Source organism: Aedes albopictus, chromosome 1 (genome assembly GCF_035046485.1).
Source record: "Aedes albopictus strain Foshan chromosome 1, AalbF5, whole genome shotgun sequence".
Lineage (NCBI taxonomy): Eukaryota > Metazoa > Arthropoda > Insecta > Diptera > Culicidae > Aedes > Aedes albopictus.
The window spans coordinates 43638615-43663345 of NC_085136.1; the positions used below are offsets into that span (position 1 = coordinate 43638615).

Here is a 24731-nt window from a genome sequence, read left to right on the forward strand (position 1 = left end):
TTCAACCGAGCTACAGAGCGCGAGGGCTCAACCAGTTGCATCAAAATTGTGCGTAGTAATTTCAACTGCAAAAGGGGATTGATGCTGTAAAACTAAAATTTCCCCATACAACGTTGATTCATCCTACTGTATAATTACGTCTTAGGAATCTGAAATGGTGTGATTTGACAAGATCGCTTTAATTTTTATTAAAATTTTGTTGTTTTACGCATATTTATCGCTTGCTTTGATTTTGTTCACCTTCGTAATTTCAGCGATGCATCCAATCCTGATTCCGCAACACTGCTGGTAATCTTAGGTGTGGTCAGGGACTATTTTCTTGCTGCCCGTTTATCTGGTTATTCAACAATATTGATGATTTGATGTTTCATATGCATGGGTTTTGTTCACTTTTTTAACTGGCCTCTTCTGGCGGGACACCTGGAACCGGTTCCGGAACACAACCGGTTCAGGTATGTTATTTGTGAATTGATTGGTAATTATCGGTGACAAATATCGGAAACAGCTTGTTAAGCGTTACGCGTTTCGACCTACTATTCTTCGGTCATCGTCAGACGCATTCAGTTGGATTCACCCCTTCAACTTCGTCAGTTTAATATATAAGTGGTTCAGATATGGTCTGAAACTATTTTCCTGCTTACCGATCATCTGGTTATCGATAAAGCCGCTATTTGGTGTGTCACATGCATAGGTTTGGTTCAGTTTTTTCATTGGTCACTTCCGACGAGATATCTGGAACCGGTTTCGGAACACAACCGGTTAAAATACGGTATGAAACTATTTTCCTGCGCACCATTCATTTGGCTATCGAAAAAGCTGCTCTTTGATGTGTCGCATGCATGGGTTTGGTTCACTTTCGTGGCCACTTCCGGCGGGACACCTGGAACCAGTTTCGGAACACAGCCGGTTCAGATATGGTATGAAACTATTTTCCTGCTTACCGTTCATATGATTATCGAAAAAGCCGCTCTTTGATGCGTCGCATGCATGGGTTTGGTTCAATTTTTCTACTGGCCACTTCCGGCAGGGCACCCGGAACCGGTTCCGGAACACTACCGGTTCAAATATGCTCTGAAACTACTTTCCTGCTTACCATTCAACTGGTTATCAAAAAAGCCGCTCTTTGATGTGTCGCATGCATGGGTTCACTTTTACATTTGGCCACTTCCGGCAGGACACCTGGAACCGGTTTCGGAACACTACCGGTTCAGATATAGTCTGAGACTATTTTCCTACTTCCCGTTCATCAGATAATCGATTTGCCGTGATTTGATGGGTCGCATGTATGGGTTTGTTGCATTTTCATATCTGGTCCCTTCCTGGGGTACCGATCCGGAACACTTAAATGGCCATAACTCCGGAACGGCTGGACCGATCCGAACTATTTTCAATAGGAAACAATGGGACCAGATGCCGCGTCGAATGAGCCGTCGGTCATTAAAATCGGTTGAGGTTTACTACCTAAAAGTTAGGTGAACTTTTTTGTACACTCACACACACACATACGCACACACACATACACACACAGACATCATCTCAACTCGTCGAGCTGAGTCGATTGGTATATAACACTTGACCCCTCCGGAGGCTCTATCAAATTTTCGTTTTTGGAGTGAACATATAGCCTTTCGGTACACCTTGGTGTACGAGAAAGGCAAAAACATTTAGTGGAACTCCTAGATAAAGTCTATTTGGAACTCCTAGGAGAATTCTTTACGGAACTCCTAGAGGATTTTCCTGAGAAACTCCTAGAGGCATTCCCGTTGTTAGTTCGAAAATAGTTCTTGGTTCAAAAAAAAAAATACTTCTGGCGAGAGAATTTCCGGGGCAACCTCTTCTAGAGGGATTTCTGGTGGAACTCCTAGAAGAACTTTCGTTGGAACTTCTAGAGCAATTCTCGCTGGAAGTACTAGAGGATGCGACTCCTGCGGGAATTTGCAGTGGTACTAATACAGAAATACGAGGTGGAACGCCTATACGAAAACTGGAGTTTCGATCAGAGCTCCTGAAATTTCTAGCGAAATTCCTTGAGAATTTCTGGATGACTTTTCTTGTGGATTTGATGGTGGGACTATTGGAAGTATTCCTTATGGAACTCCTTAAAGGTTACCAATAATGGAACATCTAGAGCAGTGGAGCTCAGCGCTTTTCGTATTTTTCGCAACATTTGGTTAGAAATCTATAAAAACTGAAGAGATGTGTTACAAAATTTACGCTTTATCAAACGCCTGGTGTTGTAGCTAACTGGTTATGGAGAAAAATCTGAGTTATATTTTCAATCTTTCGAGATTCGCTCGATTGAGTAAAAAGGACTCTGACATTTCCCCGAATTCCATTACCCCGACTGACATTTTCCTGAATTCCATTACCCCGAATGACCCATTTCCCCGAATTCCATTACCCCGAATGTTTTTTTCTCTATAAATAATTTTCTATTTGCTGAAATGAAGGAAAGCCATGCCGTTAGCCCTGGTATGAACTAGCTTGGTTGATAATATTTCATTCTGCCTGAACTGAATCACTTAGTGGAGAGTATATTCAAATTCTGGAACACCAAAGAACTACTAAAATCCACAAGAAGGAAAATATCATCATTGAACTATTGGTTTCAGATCACATGATCGAAGAATAGTAATGAATAATAAGAATAATGAATAATAATAATAATAATTCTAAATGACACTACACCTTGAAAGAATAGCCTTTGATTTAAAGAAGGAAAAATCTCTGATAAAAGTATCACCAGTTGAAACGCTAACAAATTCATTGAAAGGATAACTAGAAACAATAGCCTTTGTTTGAAAGAAGGATACATATCTGATGATCACATTAGCAGTTGGAATGCCAAAAAGTTCCTCAGTAGTATTGCTAGAATGAACAACATATGCGCAAAGAAGGAAAATCTTTGTTGAAAATATGGCCATCAACTTCGAGCACCGTTAGTTACCCAGACCAGGTCTCCAGATAGGCTTACGGATAAAGCATTCGGGGTAATGGGTCATTCGGGGAAATGGATCATTCGGGGTAATTGACCATTCGGGGTAATAGAATTCGGGGAAATGTCCTAAAGCCAGTAAAAAGTTAGGCCCGCAGGCCACATTCATTTTTGCCAAAGTTCGTCAAGTTACGAAAAGTTGCAAAACTTATTTCAGTTTAGTAACCTTGTACGACCTTGTATGACCTCGATACTAAGCTTCGGTTTGAATACAAATTTGCTTGTCATTGAAGTGGTTTTCGATAAGTACTAAGCAATTTTGTTGATGAATCGCGTAAAGTGCTGAGCACCACTGATCTAGAGGAAATGCTGCTGAAGCTCCTGAGAGCTGTAAAGGCATTCAGCATGACCATACTGAGGGATACGGGTTCGATTTACGGTCGGGCTAGGAACTTCTCGTAAGGGGTATTACCCTTACTCCCTTGGGCATAGAGTATCTTCGTGCCTGCTACACGATATACATATGTAAAATAATGATTAGCAGAGAAAGCTCTCAGTAAATACCAGTAGAAGTGCTCATAAGTCTCATAAGTTGAGAAGCAGGCTTTTTTCCAGTAGGGATGTTATGCCAAGAAGAAGAAGAAGAAGATGGCTATCAATCTCTTTTTGTATCACAAGAACAACAGACGAAGGTTGAACCATGTGGCGCCGGGTTTTGGAGCGAAAACTATACGAAGTTCATTGTCGTTACCCAATTGATCAGCTTCCGGAGTCCCTGTAACCCGTTCAGCATTGACCAGACCTGCCCAGAACCCTCCAAAAATGGCCCTAAACAATATGTTTCTCATCTCAGAGAAGTGTGCAGAGAAGTTATGCAATAAAATGCATAAAGGGAATACATTTGGGGATTTTCAAGCACACAGCAACGATGAAAACTAATATTTCGGATGTTCCGGATTTCCGGAACCGGTTCTCAATAATTGGTCAATATTATTGTCTATAATCAAAGTCCACCTAAATACCTTTCCAACGATTCTTGGACGGTCCTGATTACTTGTTTGGTTGCAAAGTTATAGCTTGTCAAAGTTAGGGTCTCAAAAGCGGCATTTTTCAGTTGAAGCAGGTTCCCGGTGGCCACAGTGGCCAAATCCGGATTTCTCCGGTGGTTTTGAAAGCTAGATTTACGGCCCTTTCATTTGAGCCAAAGAGATCCAAAATCGGACAAGCCACTGATTTTTGCGAGCTGTTCAAAGTTTGGGGTCAAAAATGACCCCAGGGTCTCATTTGTAACCTTTTTAGGGACTAAGGAAGGTAAAAAGACGGCCTCTGGCGCGTGGACGATTTCGGCACCCATATGTTCAACGTTATATTTCCAAAGGTATGTGCATGAAGTCAGTCTATGTTCCTTTGCCATTATCAGATTAGTGGCTCTACTATACTATCCAATAGATACATGCAAGGTTAATCAGTTCGAAGTAGGGGAACGATGACTTTGAAAACTGTCGCATTTTTTTATGGGTCATACTGTACATGAAACCTTAGGACCTGTTCATAAACTACGCAGACTCTTTCGTAGTTTATGGACAGCGCCTTATTGAATAAACAACTGCACTCATGGCCTTTCTTTCCCTTCTAAGTGCGATCAATTCCACGTCCTATATCCAGCATTTCAACACTCGAAATAAGAGCACTTCTCTTTTGTTTATTCCTTTGTTTAGCTTTGGGCTGCCTTTTAGAGAGGTTCACATGTCATCCTCTTCGATTTTCATTTGTGTCTGTTTGTATGTGTGTCTGTATGTGTGTACACGCGTACCTGCCCGATATCGTAATCGAATCATTTGCAAGCCACGTGGAAAATTCACGGCGTGCAATTATCGCGGCCGCTTATTTTTCAAAATTAAATGAAAACGACTGTAGGAAAAAAAAACACCAAGGAGAAAAATTTTAGTCATCTGAGGCGAGAACAACAAGCGATGGGTTTGGGTGGGTGCGCTGACGACATCCGTCCGTCCCACCGTCCGTCAATCTGTCGTTTTGCGGGAAATGAAATTATATGACATGCCTGCAGGACTTTTTCATTTATTTTTTTGTATGTTATTGGCATTGCTTCTCTCGAGCATAATTGCGGTTTTCCATCGGTCGGTATTCTCGCTTTTTCAATTGGAAACGCTGTAGAGGAGGCCCGGGATTCCTCGGTCGGCTTTTTCCAGATTATATTGAAATAGTGACATCCCCATCCGCACGGTGTTGGTATAGATGCATGTATGGAGATGGGTATTTCAAATCGCGACGACTGATTTCGTTAGAATCGTTTTCATGAGATTTTTTTTGAAGAGTTGGGGATGAAATAATACATTGTGTTGGAGTACGTCGAATGGTTGTCGGTTCACATATTTTTTTTTGACTGGTAATTTTTTTTTTTCGATCAACAGATTTTTCCTTCATAATACCCTGCTGCTGATACTGTTTTCGACTTTTTTTTTCTGTGTATGTGCATTTGTGTTCGTTTTTTTCTGAACAACTAATGAAAGGGTTAAAAGAAAATGTTCTCCTTCCTTTGATTTCACCTTTATAGAAATATGTTACACTTTTTTCTCTTTTAACCTAATAAATATATAAATTATGAAATAATAAAAACGTTTCGTCCTCTACCAGGAGAGTTTCTGTTCTGTTTTTTTTTTTTGGTGTTACATATGTTGCAATTATCGTAAGTTTTCAATTTTCTTTCACATAGTATAAGTGGTTGGCTATTGTTTCTACTTTTGGGGGGTCATTGAATTGTGTACCGGTTTGCGGGAGGAGTGTCCTAATGCAGGGAGTAGAGTGGCTTTGTGTCCGGTTCGTACTCCAGCTCCTGTGGCAGCACAACCTGGCTCGGTTTGTCCCGCAGGTACAGTCCGTAACGCGATGGGTATCTGTTTGATGGGGCAGAAAAGATCGATAAAAAGCATTATTCGATTGAAAACAGGCAGCTTTCCGGACGGAGTTCTCTCACATCCGGGGGCGGGCGAAGACTTGGGAGGGACTTGGGGATGGGATGGAAGCGAAAATACGACATTGTGCTTGAGAAGGGCGAAAGACGAAGTGACGATGGAGTGGAGTCCTTTTTCCGGCTTCCCGGAAGGAACCAGTCTGTTGTTACAAGCACTACCCGTACTTCGGGGAAAATAGTTTGTCACAAGTTTTCGATTCTTTACTGAATACCCTCCCGTTGTTGGTGGTGGCGAATCTTCTCCTAAACCGACTGTTTTGGTTTTATCATCAAATTTGTTTTGTTCTCCAATCGAGATGTGGCAGTTGATGGGATTCAAAACTTGTTTGTTTGTTGACTTTTTTTTTTGTTTTTGTAAATGGATATTCTATGTTAATGCAGAAATGGAAAAAGAGGACGAACGTTCCGTTGTCGTCGTCAGTCGATATGGCTGAAGAGGAGGGTGTTTAACGAACATTGAACAGTGGACACTATTTACCGTTCGAGAAGTTTCTTCAGTACGTCATAAACGCTGAAAGTAGAACAAGCACGGCGTCGTTAATAGCGTTTTTGTGTTTTTGTTATTGTGGATCCATAAAGAAATCGGAAAACTAGCAACTCTGCTGAGTTGTACGTCTTTCAATCCATTATTTTTTAGCAAATCGAATACACATTGTTTTTTCACTTTGTTCGCATTTGCAATTCTACAAAGTCATCACATCTATATATATATATATATATATATATATATATATATATATATATATATATATATATATATATATATATATATATATATATATATATAATTTGGCGTAACATATCAAAAAATCAGAAATGTATGTTGTTTTGTTTTTAAGATATGATTTTTTGAATATAGAGAGTCATATATTTTAGTACAGGTACTCTTCGATATAACGTACAAAAAAGTTTTCTCTTTGTACGTTATATCGAAGTGTACGTTATATCGAAGCAGAGAAAAAATTAATATTTTTTATTTTATTATTGATGATTTCGACGTGAAATTAACCCCAAATAATGATTTCGGTGAAATTCACAAAACCAATAATGAAAACCATGAGTTTTCACGAACAATTAATTTAGTTTTTTGTGCTTCGATATAACGTACATTTTGCTTCGATATAACGTACACTAATTTTTACCCCAATTTGCGCTTGTTCTAGGTAACAAGGTTAATACTGCAAGAAAACATTGATTTGAGTGGTTTCGTAGCTTATCTGAGGGTTATTCCTGGGAAAAATTAAAAATTTCAATGTTGTACGTTATATCGAAGCAAAATGTACGTTATATCGAATTCGCTATATCGAGGGTACGCTATATCGAGGGTACGTTATATCGTACTAGCTACTCTAAAATTGCTTGAAATTGCAAATTCTCATAAAACTATGCATATTATTGCTTTATAAACTGATTCCTGGTGGTTTTGGTATCCATAGTATTATAAGGAATCAAAATATAATCAAATTTAAAAAAGTGTCTTGTATGGGCAAATTTGACCTTTTATTTTCAAAAAATCATATCGCAAAAACTAAAAAAACATACATATATGATTTTTTGATATGTTACGCCAAATTTCCTGAATTTTCTGATAAAAATATAAAACCAGGGTACCTCTTTGGTCCCGAGACCATGAAAACGTGAAAAAACTAATATATTTGCATATTTTATAGTACTCTTTACATTTTAGCCCCTTTAACGTATTTTTTTCTGAAAACTACAATTCAATAGCTTTAAAACAAAAAAAGAAGTTTAAAATCGGTCAACTGGATCAAAAGTTACGATTTTTTGAAAATTTTTAGTTTTGAAAAACCTTAATTTTTTGGACCACCCAATTTTCCTTGTGTTTTCGTTCGTACTTGAGTGGAACGCTGATGGAAGAGTGAACGGTCTTCGGTCGTCAGTGACAAGCAGGGCGCGGAGGCTGAAACATGCCGCATTTCGTCGTTCCCGCGTTTTCGTAATTTTCCTTGTGTTTTCGTTCGTACTTGAGTGGAACGCTGATGGAAGAGTGAACGGTCGTCGGTCGTCAGTGACAAGCAGGGCGCAGAGGCTGAAACATGCCGCATTTCGTCTTTACCGCGTTTTTGCATTTTTCTTTGTGTTTTCGTTCGTACTTGAGTGGAACGCTGATGGAAGAGTGAACGGTCGTCGATCGTCAGTGACAAGCAGGGCGCGGAGGCTGAAACTTACCGCATTTCGTCGTTCCCGCGTTTTCGTATTTTTCTTTGTGTTTTTTGTTCGCACTTTGTGTAAACGATCGACGATGGCTCGGTGGCAAGAGACCACATTGCCCGCATCGTGGTGCTCGTGTGCGTCGTTATTCCGAGTTCGGAAATGCTAGTATCCAAGAGATTGTTTTTCAGTGCGTCGGTTATTCTCGCTTATGTATTTTTTTCGGATTCTTCGATGGACGATCGGAGAATCAGCGAGTGGTGTGAACGAGTGCACATTTAATATGGTTGGACCGTTTGCATGCTGAGACCAAAGCCAAACATAGAAAACCAGCTGGTCAGGATTATCCGGTGAGTTCGTTCCTTATTATTACTTTTTATATTTGAACATGACATATATGGGGATTTCGGAGGGGTAGCCTAAGGAAGTTAAATGAACTGGTTTCCGGGCAAATGTTCGTGGGGTGGCCAGACTTTGTCACGATATAACAATTATCATGTTGTTTTCCGAAGGTCTCCAGTGAATTTAGCTTACCCTGCTACAACAAACCATCAGGTAGATCATTCCGTTCCGGTATGACTCTGCAGCCATAGGTAATCCTTGCGCTGATGGTGGGTACACAATCATCATCATCATCATCATCATCATCACCTTAATTTTTTGGACCACCCTATATGAAAATTGGTCACCCTAATGACGAAATAAAAAAATACGGGTCTAATTATTTCCGAAGAACTACAAGCCCACCAAGTTTCACGACAATCGGAGATGCACTATAGACTTCAACCGTGGAAGCTTCAAACGACCGTATACGCAAAGGGTCTACTCATCACTATGGTGCGTCAACACCCCGACCCGTAAGGCCTTACCGCTAGTTGGTCTTGCCATCCTGTAGCACGTCCAGAAGAGCCACCTTAATGGCCGGTCGTTGCAGCATCCCCGTTTCCGTTTGGACATCTACCTTACGTACTTGTCCGTCTATACCTGGATATGTCTTGGTAACTTTTCCACGAAGCCAACCGTTTCGAACCGTTTTATCGACTATAATGACAAGGTCACCTACCTGGAGCGGACGAACATCTACAAACCATTTGGTTCTCCTGGCAATGGTTGGTAGATATGATTTGATCTAGGTCTTCCAAAACTGGTTCAATAGGTGTAGCACGAGGTTGCTGCTACCACTGGTGCTCATCAAAAGAAAACTGGTCGGCGTAAGCACCTCTTGTTCGGGAGATTCGAGCGGCACAAATGTGAGTGGCCTGGAGTTGACGATCATTGAAGCCTCCGACAGTAATGTGAGCAGTGCTTCATCATCGAGCTTTTCGCGATGAGCCAGGACTTTGAAAGCATCCTTAATTGAGCGCACTTTCCGCTCCCACACAACGCACAGTGGTCCATGAACCAGATTTACGAGGAAAGATGCATTCAACGCCTTCAAATGAGTTTTTAGGCAAATATGGTCTTCTACAAAGTTGTCCCTAATAATAAGGCCCTCTTTAAAATGTGCATGAAAATTAGGGTGGTCCATATTTTCAAAAAAATTGGGAACCAAATTTTTTAATTGCAAGAATAACTGTATACATTTTTCGAGAAAGTTGTAGATCTATCAATTTTGAGCAACTTTGCTGAAGATACTTTTTATGTAGCTTTAAAATTGACCGATCTAGAGGTATTTTTCTGAATAAGCTTAGGGTGGTTCAAGAAAAACCGGTTTTCTGGCGTTAACTTTTTCAGCTTCGATTTTTCATCAAAGTCGCTCAAGAAACACTTGTAGAACATTTGAAGACGCGTCATTTCGTGCGCTGAAATGGTCGTTATCTCTTTTGGTTCAAAAGTTACAGGCGTTTTTCTTAAAAAATCATAGTTTTTTAAAAAGGGTGTATGATGGGTTGGGGCAAACATAAAAAATATCTTTTGCCCGCATTCAAAAGAAGAAATGCTGCTATAAAACATATCAAAAAATTAGAGGGGTGTTATTTTTGTAACTCAAGTGAAAAATATTTGAAAAGTGCCTATTTTTTCTTGAAAATCATCAATATCTTTTGAACGGAATGACGTAGCAACATTCTCAGCGAACGAAAACGCGCGTTTTTGGAAGCTCTAAAAGTGGTTCTTAGGCGACTTTGACGAGAAATTTGAAACAATCTCCCGCACTAAGAGCCGAACTCTCTCTAGATAAAGTTGTGAAAGACGGACCCGGTTTAGGGTGGTGCTTCGAATCCAGTTTGACTTTCTATTCTGCAGAGTTGTAACTTGTTCTGTAGCTTAGTTGGTTAAAGCGCCGGACTAGCGATAACGGAGTCGTGGGTTCGAATCCCACCAAAACAAGTGGTAATTTTTTCACAAATTTATCTCTCAATTTGCCAATTAAACGTACTTTGCCTAGAATACTTCAAGTTTTTACGTCTATTTCAGACATACTAGACGACTGGTATAGCCGGAAAAGGGCAATAAAATCATTGTCATAGGCCAAAGACTTGATTAAATCCTCCCATCTTGAGAATTTGGCCAACTCCAGCACTGGATCGGTCTTTACCTCCTGATGTACGTTCGTCTTTCTTAGTTCATCCGTGTATTCTTCGATTAGAGGTTTTCTCGCTGGCCATTCACTCTCCGGTTGCCAGAGGAAATCCGGACCGCGGTACCACTTATCCTGGACATCGAAACTGGGGCCGTTGCCCCACTTGGTTGCTTCGTCTGCGATATTCAACCGGGTGGGTACCCAGCGCCATTCCTCTACTTTCGTGTCTGCCAGGATTTCCGTTGTTCTAAACTGGACGTAGCGCTTGTTGATTTGCAGTGAATGGTTCTCCGTAACACTTTTCATAAGCCGCACGCCGATTACTCCTGCATTCAGCTCGTTGCGGGGAATGGATTGAAGCCGAAGAGGTGTTACTTTAGCCTTTGCAGCAACCAAAGAGCATCGTGGGGTCCCACGGTCGATTATGCGAAAGTATGCAACACCACAGTAGGCAAGCTCACGCGCATCAATAAAAATGTGTAATTGCAGAGATCCATAACTTCCCGTTCGTAGTCAGGGAAATAACACCTTGGGAATTCAGGCCAAACATGTCTAAAGGTCCTATCTGCAGAAGAGAGGCTCTCTTTGGTTTCCCTCTCTTTCGTTAATATCTCAGCTGTTTATATGTATCATGATTTTCTTCTTGCAGTAAACGATGGTCAAAACAATCGTATTTTGATTTGTACTGCAAAAATAGTTGAAAAGTGTACCATTACATTGCAATAATTGAAAGAGAAAGTGAACAAAGAGAGCCTCTCAAATGCAGATAGGACCTATTGAAATATTTGGCCTGAATTGTAGTCGGTTCAGCTCGGGCAGCACTTTCGTCCAGCGTTGCCAGTCCATGAAGCCCCTTGGGATAAGGGGATCGTCCCAACCCACACCAGACCTCCAAATATTCTGGAGTAGGATTTTTCCGTGGGCCGTGAAGCAAGAAATGAGTCCCAATGGATCAAAAAGGCTCATGACCATACGTAAAACTTGGCGCTTTGTGGGCACTATTTCACCGGATAACAACGGAGGAAGATCCTCGTGAAATTGGGCGGAAAACACGAACAGGTCCTCAGTTGGTTTCCACATCATACCAAGGATGCGCTCTGCAGCTGTTATTTTTTCTGCGGTGAAGCTCTTTACTGCTTCTGGACTATTTTCAGCTCCGATCCGGTTGAGAATTTCTTGGGCATTGGAGTGCCAATTTCGGAGTTCGAATCCAGCTTTGCTGCGGACTTCGCGAACGGAAACTGCCAACTGGACAGCTTCTTTGATGGTGTCTCGGCTGTCTAAGTAGTCGTCCACATAGATATTCTTCGTGATGGCTCTCGCCGCTTCTGGATACTCTGCTTCGTAGTCTGCCGCATTCAAATTTTCCGCATATTGCGCGGAACATGGCGAACAAGTGGCCCCGAATGTGGCCACATCCATTGTGTACACGTCCGGCGTGGATTCGGGATTCGTACGCCACAAAAACCTCTGCGACTGTCTATCCTCCTTCCTGATACGTAGCTGATGGAACATCTGCCGAATGTCGCTAGTAATAGCGAATTGCCTTTGGCGAAATTGGCAGAGAACTGACATGAGCGGGGTCAGTAAATCGGGTCCGGATAGGAGCATAGAATTCAACGAGACTTCTTTCACGCGTGCTGCGGCGTCCCATATTATACGCACTTTGCCATGTTTACGTGGGTTTTCGCACGATTCCGAGCGGCAAGTACCACACGCGTCTAGGGTCAGAATCTCGTAGTTCTTCCACGCTGGCCTTATGGGCATACCCTTGTGCCTGATACTCGACAATCTGCGCCTCATCGTTTCGCCGAAGTTCCGGATCTGCTTGCAGCCGACGTTCCAGACATTTGAGTCTTCGCTCCGCCATCGCGTAGCTTTCGGGAAAATTGATTTCATCGGTTTTCCATAATCCGGTTTCGAAGCGACCGGAATCCATGCGCCGAGTAGTTTCTTGCAGTATACGCCTAGCTCTTTCGTCTTCCTCTAATTCCGGTGCTGATACCGCCGTTATGCCCAACTGCTCCAATTCAAAAAAGTCTTTCACTAGATCGTGAAGGCGTTGATCAGCGGAACACTCGCATACGTGCACCATGGTACGGTTGTCACCAAGGGCACCTCATTGTCCACCGAAGATCGTCCATCCCAACATTGTCTTTATGGCAACCGGCTCTTCATCACGTCGTTCTCCGCTTGTTCAACGGCAATTTCAAGCGCGCATTATCTGCACCAATCAGAATCTGTGGAACTGCATCCGTGTAACTCTGAATTGGTAGCCCACGTAAGTGCGGAAACTGCCCTAGAAGTTCGGTGTACTTCAAGCTTTGTCGAGGCAGACCTAGATTGTCGACAGTGTGCACCTGCGACAATACATGTTGATATTTGCCGTCGCGATCGGATATGCAGACTTGTACTCGTTTGGATGCGGATTCCTTTCGTGTGACGTTGCTAGTCCATTGCAAACAGAGCGAGCTTTCCTCGCCATCCAGGTTGAGCTTCTCCGCGATACTATTTTCAAGTAACGTTACATTAGAGCCGTCGTCGAGGAAGGCGAAAGTCGTGACCGATTTTCCATTATGCGACAGTGTCACGGAGAGTATTTTGAAAAGAGTACTACGTTGTTTGTTGCGATGCGCTGTAACGACTCCCGAAGAGCTAGGTCCTTTAGACACGGAAACGACCGGCTTCGGTTTTCCGAGGATTTTGCTCACTGTGAGTTTGATCTCCCCCCGGCTGGCTGTCTTGTGGAGGCCATTCTCTGCTGTATTACTCCAGGCTTGGGTGCTGGCAGCGATGTCAACGATGTATCCAACTGGACCGCCGGAGGTGGCGGTGGCTGCATACTGTCCAACGAGTTATTTGGAGGAAGGACTGATGTTGACATCGGGGAAACGAGCGATTCATAATGCCCACCGTATTCATTTGCGGCATCGCTGGTACCGTTTTGACTGGAAGATCTGTCGAAGGCTGAGACGTCGAAGGTAGTTGCCGCGCCAATGTGCCTAGCGAAAACATCGGAGGTGGTGCGGGCAACGCGGGATAGGATGACACTGCCGTGCTCATTGGTCCGGTCGGAGGGCACTGATACTGCATTGCGCAGTTTGATGCCCCGGTTCCAGGACAGTCCTTCCGGCGGGGCACCCGAAACCGGTAACACTGCCGGTATGTGGTCTGTGCCTATTTTCTTACTAACCATGCATCAGGTTATCGAAAAAGCCGCGACCTCATGTCTCGCATGTATGGGTTTGTTCCAAATTAACATGTTACCACCTGCGGCGAGATACCAAGAACCGGTTCCAGGACAGCACCAATTGCCTCGAATATGGTCTTAGGCTAGTTTCTTCCGAACTGTTTATTAGGTTTCCTAAAAAGCCGCAAATTGATGAGTTGCATTCACGGGTTTGGTTCATTTTTTACATTGGACCAATTCAGGCGGAAAACCCGGAACCGGTTCTGGAACACTACCGGTAGTAATATGATCTGAGGCTATTTTCTTGCAAACCGTTCATCAGGTTATCGAAAAAGCTGCGATTTTATGTGCCGCATGCATGGAGTTGGTTCACTTTTACATTTGGCCACTTTCGGCGGGATGCCCAAAACCAGTACCGGAACACTACCGGTAGTCTTAGATGTGGTCTGAGACTTACCGTTCTTCAGGGTATCGAAAAAGCCGCTATTCGATGTACCCCATGCATGGGTTTGGTTCTCTTCTACATTTGACCACTTCCGGTGGGACACCCGGAACCGGTTTCAGAACAATACCGTTTCTCCCAAATACGGTCTTGCTCACCGATCATCAGGTCACCTAAAGAACCGTGATTTGATATGCCGCATGCATGAGTTTGGTTCGCTTTTACATTTGGCCACTTCCGGCGGGGCACACGAAACCAGTTCCGGAGCACTACTAGTTTTGATTGGATCTAAGCAAGAGTATAAGGCTATTTTCCTGCTAACCGTTCATCAGGTTATTGAAGATGCCGCTATTTGATGTGTTGCGTGCATTGATTTGGCTCACTTTTATATTTGACCACTTCCAGTGGGGCACTCGGAGCCGGCATGGGTTTGTAACATTTTCTGGCCATAACTCCGGAACGGCTGAACCGATCCGAACCATTTTCAACAGAAAACAATGACACATTCCACGCACTTCTACACCCGGGTTTTTGAACTTCATTGAACGATATTTCCGGGCTCCTGCTGTCGATTTTGATTCTTTTTGCATCAAAATGAAGATAATTACTTATATTCTTCTAATAGCACTTGAAACTTTGGAAATTGCTTCTAGAAGGTAGCAAATTTTTTGGCGTTCGGTCAAAATTCGTCATTTTTTGCGATGGTGTCCCGTTACGCTGTATTTCTCGATTTCTTTCGAAGAACAAAGGTTCAATTCCCCATTAGAAAGCATAAAATGAATCTTCTATTTAAATCTGATCGCTTGATATGCTGGTTAGCATGTATTCACTAACATATCAATTTTTGGAAGCGAAAGTTGGACGCTCGCGAAAAACGTAACGCGTGGAATGTGTTCAATAATGGGACCAGATTCTGCATCGAATAAAAAGTCGGTAATTAAAATCGGTTGAAGTTTACTGCCAAAAAGTGATGCGAGTGAGTTTGTACACACACATACACACAGACATCACCTCAATTCGTCGAGCTGAGTTGATTGGTATATGTGACTTGACCCTCCGGGCCTTCTATCAAAAAGTCATTTTTGGAGTGAACGTATAGCCTTTCCAGTACACTAAGTGTACGAGAAAGGCAAATACGTGGATTTTTGTCGTATTGTCAAAGCCGAGAGATGCTGCCACGGGCCGAGGGGTAATCCGATCAGCAGCAAAATCATCATCTATCACCAAGGACGCCATTATATAACTCTCATATATACGGCGTGAGAGTGCTAGTAGCACCTACTCATACTAAACGATTGAAAGTATGAATAGGTGGTACCGTAATCTGGGGGGTAGTTGATCAGCGGGGTGAAGTTGATCTCTATGGGATCTACGTCTTTCAACGGCTGAGGACGCTACAATTCTATTTCAGTGGAGGAACTTTTGACGTAAATCAATTGGGTGAATATATTTGATGGATTTTAGAAGGTTTTTATGCCAATTGTGTGAGATTTTACTTAAAAATATCGACTTATTTGGATTGGCATTAAAACACGGTGAAAAGATTGACTTTTAAACAACGCCTCCCATCAACGCCTTGTATAGCAGATTACTCACGAAATACTTTTATTCATTCATGGTAGGCTTATTGAACATAGATTTGAGTTAAAATTGATGTTAACATATAAGTTTTATTAGAAAATAACAAACGATTTTCCAAGATATTGCCTACCTTTGGGCGTTTAATGTGGGTTATTCTGTAACTAATCAAACTTTATTTTACGTTTAACATACAAAATAAACTAGTTATAGGAATTGTAAAAACTTATTCAAATTCAGCATTACCAAGTTTAGTTTGCTCAACAATTTTCCAATTTTGGAATGCTATGCCAATGGTTGATCAACTTCACCCCGTATTAAAAGTTTTCAAATTTGGCCATGAGTAATTCTCGCTGAGACCGGCTCACTATTTACACCTTGTCTTTAAAAATGCTTAAAGTGGCGATTTTCTGAAAGTTCTTGCCGTAAAAGAAAGGAAAATGCACATGGTTACTCAAATTGATGGACCCCTCGTTAGTTAGAGCCACAACAGTTTTTGAGGACCCCTCGATTTTGGTTAAGTGGTGGATCATTTAAACCGTTATAACTTGAAAATTTTTCCAGAAACCACCTCAAAACGAAATGTTGTTGAAAAGAGGAAAGTTAGAGCTACTATTTACAGTTATAAAAAGTAGGGTCGGCCATATTGATTTTGGCCGCCATCTTGGATTTTTATACCAAAACTTTTTGCATTTCTCGTGCACCAAGGTGTACTCCAAAAACGAAAATTTGATAGAGCCCTCTGAGAGGTCAAGTCTTGTATACCAATCGACTCAGCTCGACGAGTTGAGGTGATGTCTGTATGTGTGTATGTATGTGTGTGCGTATGTTTGTGTGTGTGTATGTGTACAAAGAAACTCACATCACTTTTTGACAGTAAACCTCAACCGATTTTAATGACGACGGTTCATTCGACGCGGAATCCGGTCCCATTGTTTCCTATTGAAAATGGTTCAGATCGGTCCAGCCGTTCCGGAGTTGTGGCCATTTATGTGTTCCAGACCGGTACCCCAGGAAGGGGACAGATATTACAATGCAACAAACCCATGCATGCGGCCCATCAAACCGCGACTTTTTCGATAACCTGACGAACGGTAAGCAGTAAAATAGTCTTGGGCCATATCTGAACCGGTAGTGTTCCGGAATCGGTTCCGGATGTCTCGCCGGAAGTGGCAAAATATAAAAGTGAGCCCAATCCATGCATGCGACACATCAAATAGCGGCTTTTTCAATAATCTGAAGACCGGTAAGCAAGAAAATAGCCTTAGATCACAGCAGAGACTACCGGTAGTGTTCCGGAACTAGTTCCGGATGTCCCGCCTGAAGTGGTCAAATATAAAGTTGAACCAAACCCATGCATGCGACACATCAAACCGCGGCACTTTAAAGAACCTGATGAACGATTAGCAAGAAAATGGTTTCAGACCATATTTTGGTAAACCAGTAGTATTCCGGGACCGGTTCCGGGTGTCCCGCCGGAAGTGGTCAAATGCATATGGTAGCCAAACCCATGCATGCGACATATTAAATCGCGGCTTTTTTGATAACCTGACGAATGGTTTGCAAGAACACAGCCTTTGATCACATAAGAGACTAAGGGGCTGTCCATTAATTACGTAAGGGTTTACGGGGGGAAAGGGGGCTCGAGGAATCTAACGTGCCATACAAAAATATTTGGGTTCTCATACAAAAAGTCTTACAAGGGGGGGGGGGGGTGGGTATCGAAAAATCGTAAAAATCTCCTTACGTAATAAATGGACAGCCCCTAACGGTAGTGTTCCAGAACCAGTACACATCAATCCGCGGTGTTTTCGATAACCTGGTGAATGGTTTACAAGAAAATAGTCTCAGATCACATTAGAGACTACCGGTAGTGTTCCAGAACCCGTTGTGTATGTCCCGCCAGAATGACTAAAATGTAAAATGAATCAAATCCATGCATGCACATAAATTTTCTGCTTTTCATAAAACCTGTTAAACAGTTTGAGACAATAGGGACAGTCTTGGAACCGGTTCCGGGTATCTCACAGGAAGTGGTTAAAAACAGTGAAAATGCAAGCGATAAATATGTGTAAGAGAACAAAATCTTGACAAAACTGAAACAGGCTCATCAAATCACACCTTTTCAAATTCCTGAGGTGTAAATATACAGTTGAATGGGGGTTGCATGGGAAAATTTAAATTTAATCGCATCAATCTCGAACAAAGTTTTTCAATCCCCTTTTGCGTCTAAAATTACTGCGCAAAATATTGATCCGACTGGTTGCTCCTCGCGCTCTGTGATATGGTTCAAATTTGAATTGGATTCAGTATGAAAATTTCACTTGCTTCCATTTTTTGGTCAAATTTTATGAATCTAGTAACCAATGATAAAAAAAATATAGCCTAAAGTGTGCCGAAAAAAGTTTATCGAAGACTGTAAAGCGATTTTTTGTTGTGGCCTCCAGTAATAGTAAAGGTAGTCAAGCAGTCCACAAAGAGGTGTGATATTTTTCAGCTCTAACATAACGTCGGAAATATGAGCCATCAATAAGTTTCCCAACTCGATGATGGCTTGGATAAAATTCTTGCTTTTATAAGTAAAGTATTCACAGGATTCAGGACTACGACTGACGTCGACGGAAAGATCATGAGTACATATTCAACGAGAAAGGCACTATCACCACTAGGTGGATTAATCCGGGTTTTTTCACCATGTTGGCAACCACCGATTTTCATTTTTTGCATCAATTGAAAGCTGAGACATTTATATAAAACATATCAAAAAATTAGAGATGCCTTTTTCTCCTTTCAAAAGTTATCTGCCAATATGGTGAAAAAAATTTTTTGGTATAAAAATCCAAGATGGCGGCCAAAACCAATATGGCCGACCCAACTTTTTATAACTGTAAATAGTAGTTATATCTTTCCTCTTTTCAACAACATTTCGTTCTGAGGTGGTTTCTGGAGAAATTTTCGAGTTTAACGGTTTAAATGAGTCACCATTTGACCAAAATCGAGGGGTCCTCAAAAAGTGTTGTGGCTTTAATTAACGAGGGGTCCATCAATTTGAGAAACCAAATGCATTTTTCTTACTCTTTCGGCAAGGACTTTCAGAAAATCGCCACCTTAAGCATGTTTAAAGATAAGGTGTAAATAGTGGGCCTGTCTCAGCGAGAATTACTCCATTTGAACATTTTTTACAAAATGTAGCAGTTTCTTGTGAAAATTTCATTTACGGAACCACTCAGTACATGTTTTAAAAATATTGTTTGGAATAATATGCTTTGTATCTGATTTTATTGAAAGGACTAGAGGAAAAGTGATCAACTTCCCCCCCAGATTACGGTACTAACACTTTTACGCAGTAAACATTAGAGTTAGACTATGATGTCCTTGGTCTACATTGTATGTAGGAAAAACAGTATTCTACAAGTTTGCCGAACACCAAATTTTAATATTAGGCTTCCGATCTGAGTTGTAGCAAAGAATAAGAATATGGATTTTTATTCTTTGGTTATGGACAAATGAGTCAATCGATTGCAAGGTGATCGAAAACATCCTTGCTTTCCATCCGAATCCGATCCAAATCATCGATGGTAGAAAACACGTTCTGCGTACACTTGGCGTGGAATGACCCAAATGATCCTTTTGCTATTGGTTTTATTTTTTTATTTTTCGTTGGACCGCGTCGCTAAAGTATCGTAATTATCCCTCAGAAAAGCTTACCTGCGATCGATATCTCTCATCCGTTCGAGGTGGTCGGCCCAGGCCCTCTCGGCATCGGCCAATCTGCCTACGCTAGCTGAAATCGTGAAACAAGAAAAAAAATGCCTTGTGGTCAGATTCATTTTTCTCAACAATAATAAATAGAATGGTCTCACCTGCCCGGCGGTGGCGTGGATACTGGTGGTCATAGATTGGGCGGGGCGAGTATCCGTACGTCTCCCGGTGCACTGGCGAGTAGTGGTATCCCGGAGACTGAACCCGGCCGGCCGGTGTGTCCAGTTCGTTCAGCAGCAGGATCGGTCGGTTCCGCCAGGTTGGTCCATCGTGTGCGCGGATATCATCGGATCCTATTGAGGGAGGGAGGTATAATCGAACATTTTGAGTTGCTTCATTGGGACTCTATCAACAGTTTATGCGAGTAGTTACCTTTGAGTGATCTGATGTATGATTGCCAGAATTTTGCTTTCTTGTTTGGCGTTTCGTTCATGCCAATCATCGCTAGGTGATTCTTAAACATCTTGGCTAAGGTTTATGTGTCGTTCGCTGTAAGTAGAGGGAAGATGCATATTTAGATTAATCTACAATCTACCATTGTTATCAACGAGTAATGTTGTTGAACACCTGGTATCTAATCAAGTTTTGATTGGATTAAGAATTGGTTATTTATGTCATCTACGAAGCAAACGTATTGACTGGACTCCATTAAAGTTGTGATTCGCCGGAACCTAGGTTTTTACCATTTGGCTCTCCTCTTCTTGGCATTACTTTCCCACTGAAACAAATCTGCGTACTTATGCAGGTATCAAAAAGAAATCATGGATTGATCCGCGGGAAACAAACCCCTCACTTCCAGCATGGACCTGCTGAGTACACATGCGTTTTCCGCAACCATGAGCAATATTGATTGGCTATGGATGTGCTTTTATGCCTTAGTTCAGCATTATGAATAAGAAATAACTTTCATTAGCATTTGAAATCCATTGTTGCTTTGTTTTTGCGTTGATGATACTGATAAGGTTAGATTTGTACAGGCAAATAATTATCACTTTAATATCATTATCTATAGCAGACCGAATACACCTCTGCATCTGTACAAATTCAGGCGGATGTCGAAGTGTTGGTGGGATATGGTTGGCAGAGGGTTCACAAATTGATGCGAGGATGCCAGGCGTAAAGTGATAATTATTTTGAATTTGATGCGGCACAGTTCGATAGATTGCAAAACTCGTAGGCGTTTGCTAATTGGTTGACACCGTGCTGTGTTGGAGGGAAACGGATTTTTCCAACCCGTTTCTGGTTCTAGCGATGGCTATGAACGAACATATGAATATTGTCTCCAGGAATTATAATCATTTAGCCCACAGGATCTTCGGATTACGATATCGAATCGCGATTATCGAATTCAAACCTTTAATGCTCCCAACTACATATTATTACCTATCGGTTGCAGAGCGCAATCCTTGGGTAAGAGCGGGGCGCCCCTATAATGTAATGAAAAAAAAATCTTATTGTTTTGCTCGTCACTATATAGGCGTGTCATTTATGATATTGGAATACTACTATTCCAACTTGTATTATTTGACATCCTATGTCAGTATATTTACACGTGAATATTCCATGCTTCAGCTCCTCCGTAGGTATAAAGAAGCTCTTTTATAGAATGGGGTATTCGTAATTTTTCTTGCTCTTTTTATGCTTTGATATTTTCGATATTGTTGCGCCTACAAAAGAAAAACTTCCTTCATGATATTTTAATTTTTGTTTGTGCTCCCATTCCAAATCGTGTAAGAAAAAGAACCGCTTTATGAATTTGGATGGTCGAGCCTCTTATATTAGCATTAGTAATTTCACATGCGATGTATAACGAAATTGTGAGCGGTCTTATAAATATTAGAAAAGTTAACTATGTCAATGTTGTGCTTCATACCAGGTAGTTTTCATTGTGCCCTTTTGAATGTAATATAATCACCTATACCATTTTCCTAACCTTTCTGCGCTCTCACAAACATTGAGTAATAATTCATGTGAATATTTCAATTTTTAGTACCTTTATACGTAATGGAAATTTCTAGTCCCAAATATAAGAAATCGAATTTTCGTGTCCTCATTAGAATTTTGTTACGGGATTTCTTCAGAAATGTATTCAAGGATTACAGTGACCCCACAATTTATGAATCGGCAAAAATGACCACAGTTTATGGATCACTCATTTGATTCATAAATAGTGTACAAAATTAAGGTGATTCACCGGTGTGGGGTCACTGTACCTCACAAAATCCTCCTGAAATTTTTCTACCAGCTCTTTGAAAATCTATTAGAGATACATTCGGAAACACCCAGTGGTGCAGTGAAGATTTTCCCATTTGACGAGAAGTATTCACCGACTGGAGCGGGAATCGAACCCGCACTCCGAGGCTTACGAAACGCCTAGACGACTGACGCCCCTTACCGCACGACCACGAGGCACATGAACTTTTTCTCATGAAACCTTCCCTGGATTCCTTCCGATATTGCTACATGGATTCCTTTGGAAAATTCTCCACGAATTCCTTTTGAAAAATATTCCACGAATTTCTTTTGAAAGTTCTTTAGAACATCTGCCATGTATCGCTTCAGGAATTCCTCTGGAATTTCCTTCGGAATTTTCATTAGAGGTTCTACAAGAAATTTCTCAAAAAAACCTCTTGAAAGCTTTCATGGTTTTCCTTGAAAAATCTTTCATTTGGGTTGTTCCAGGAATCCGTACGAGTATTCTTTCAGGATATCATCCACGGATTCCTTCAGAAATTTATTTAGATATTCTTTAAGAAAATCAAAGATTCCTCCGGACATTTCTCCAAGGATTTCATCAGAAAATCTTCCACAGACTCCTCCAGAAATTCTTACAAAGATTCCTTCAGAAAATTTTCCAGCGATTTTTATAGAGATTTCCCTGGAGTTTTCTTCAAAAATTCCTTATGAGATTCCTCCATTAATTTGTCCAAGGATTTCAAGTCCAAGGAAATTAATAATTAATCCATTCGGCCTCAGAATCTACCAAGGTTTCCTAACGAAACTTCTCCGGCTATTTTTTTTTTTTCAAAATTTTTTCCAGGGATTCGTTTTGAAAATTTCTTCAGGCCTTCCTTCAGATATCCCTCTCCAAAAATATTTTTAGGTAAATTTCTATGGGCTCCTTCTGAAATTCCACGCGTGATTGCTTTAAAAAATCTTCTTCGGATTCGTTTCAGTAATTAGGTGGATATTTCTGCAGGGATTCCTGCAAAGTTTTCTACGTCGATATCTTTAGAAATTCTTTCATGGGTTCTTTAATAAATTCTTCGAGTGGTTTTTTTTTTCAAAAAATCCTGATATTTCCTCTGAGATTTCACCAAAGATTTGTTCAGGAACTGCTCCAGGGATTTCAATAAAAATTTCCACATGAATGTGTCCAATTGTTTTTATTGAGAAATTCCACCGATTCTTTAAGAAATTTAATTTAAAAATATCCCATTAGAAACATCTCAAGACCTTTTCTCTAGGGACCTTTGCAGACGCTTGTCCATGCGTTTCTCCTGGTACTCAGGTTTTATTTTTGTAGAAATTCGTTCACAGATTTCTCCAAAAACTCTTTTAGAAAATCCTTCAAGAATGTTACTGGCGGATTTCTTCAGAAATTTCCTATTTTTTTTAAGAATTCCACCAAGAATTTCCCGAGAAATTTCTCCAGAGAGTTGGCCGACCCAACTTTTTATAACTGTAAATAGTAGCTCTATCTTTCCTCTTTACAACAACATTTTGCTATGAGGTGGTTTTCGGAAAAACTTTTGAGTTATAATCGAGGGAAGAGTTTTCCCGGAATGATTCTTAATTATGCGCAATAGTGAAGTCATTTCCTTGGGTTGTACTATTATGGTGGCCGCTGTAATTTGGAAACGTTGAGTAACCAGCTCGGATTTTACCATGACGGCTATTGTGGCCCACACTTATACAGTGATAGACATTCGTTTAGCCGAGGCTAACAAAATTTCAAAAAAGTGTCAGGAAACTCATACAAAAGATTTTATTATAAAACTTTTTTATTGTAGTGATAGTATATCTAGTACTGCTTTATAAAAATGTGATACATCACACTTACATATACACTGAAACAAAAACGAGGGTAAAATCCCTTCAAATGTCATTTTTTGCCTAGACATTCGTTTAGCCGAATTGTACAATTTTTAGAATTCCATAATATAAAACTATCAAATTTCGAAAAATATCCAACAAAGTCATTTTGTATGGTGATCTGTACTATAGATCGACCTGTAAATCATGAATTAGATCGTTTTTGGAAGTGTTGCCATATTAATTTTGCATGCATCACATATAAATATGTAATAATATTGTAAATGTTTCCAAATTGAGATTTGATGTAGTTATTTTTATCGAAAGTGTTTCAAAAGAATCTAATGAAAGTTTCATGACCAAAGCAGGTTGAAAATTTACGAAAAACAATATTTTTAACAGAAAAAAATAACGCAAACCATCAAAAAATCACGTATTTAAGTATTGTTTTGATGAAATATGATGGTTTTACTTGCATAAATCACAGCGTTTACTACTATTACGTCTTCTAATAGCTACCAATATCTTCTAGACTGTATTCTGGCTGAAATAACATACATTGGATGTCTCATATTTGGAGAAATGGCACCGAAAGTATTCAAATTTCTAACATGAACTACTTGTTTCACAATTTAGACATTCTTTTCAAATATATCATGTTAAAAATGAATGTGGTTCACAACTAAGACTCATTTATAATATATTTCTTCAAATTGAATGAAATAAGCCAATTATTTGACCATATCTTGCATTTTTGTATGAGCATCTGCTTTTGAATAAACAGGGTACAAAAAATCTGACACTTCTTGGAGATCTTTCACTTTGCAGTCTTCTAACTCATTTAGTAATGCTAGTATCAAACAGGCATACTCCACAGGCATTAGGGCACGTATTTATTTCAATGCAGAACTATTTATTTTAGCTTTTATCAATCCCATTTTAAAGTTTAACCAACCAAAAACCAATATACTTAATTTTTGCATGACATTTTTTGCAATAATTTGAACATTTTTAACAATAATTATGTACCATATTTTCAAAACTGCCAATCTAGCTTACGTTTGAGTGTTTACAGAAATCATTTTTCCTAAAAAAAATTGTTTA

The 24731-nt window shown here is 40.6% G+C and overlaps 2 protein-coding genes across 5 annotated transcripts in view; both read right to left on the reverse strand.

Moving 5' to 3' along the window:
• Window positions 1-4593: 4593 nt before the first annotated feature.
• The window catches only part of LOC109406624 (uncharacterized), a 36968-nt gene continuing 16830 nt past the window's right edge, over window positions 4594-24731 (reverse strand). For 3 of the 4 annotated variants that reach the window (XM_029854705.2, XM_062844433.1, XM_029854706.2), the window contains exons 2-6: window positions 19965-20081; window positions 19694-19885; window positions 19539-19614; window positions 6406-6438; window positions 4594-5850 (exon numbers count right to left, since the gene is read on the reverse strand). In XM_029854705.2, coding sequence (XP_029710565.1) covers window positions 5742-5850; window positions 6406-6438; window positions 19539-19614; window positions 19694-19885; window positions 19965-20055 — 501 coding nt within the window. In that variant the 5' untranslated portion in view covers window positions 20056-20081 and the 3' untranslated portion in view covers window positions 4594-5741. The remainder of the gene's footprint in view (window positions 5851-6405; window positions 6439-19538; window positions 19615-19693; window positions 19886-19964; window positions 20082-24731) is intronic. The other variant, XM_029854707.2, reaches the window with a different exon arrangement.
• On the reverse strand, window positions 6724-19528 carry LOC134284896 (uncharacterized). The gene is made up of 2 exons (XM_062844432.1): window positions 8751-19528; window positions 6724-7737 (listed from the first exon to the last, which is right to left on the reverse strand). The coding sequence occupies exon 1, from the start codon at window positions 12517-12519 to the stop codon at window positions 11377-11379; it is 1143 nt and encodes a 380-aa protein (XP_062700416.1). The 5' UTR covers window positions 12520-19528; the 3' UTR covers window positions 6724-7737; window positions 8751-11376.

What these genes read in the sequence shown, in the direction of transcription:
- LOC134284896 (XM_062844432.1), bottom strand. Translation starts at nt 12,519, where the DNA reads ATGAAATCAATTTTCCCGAAAGCTACGCGATGGCGGAGCGAAGACTCA.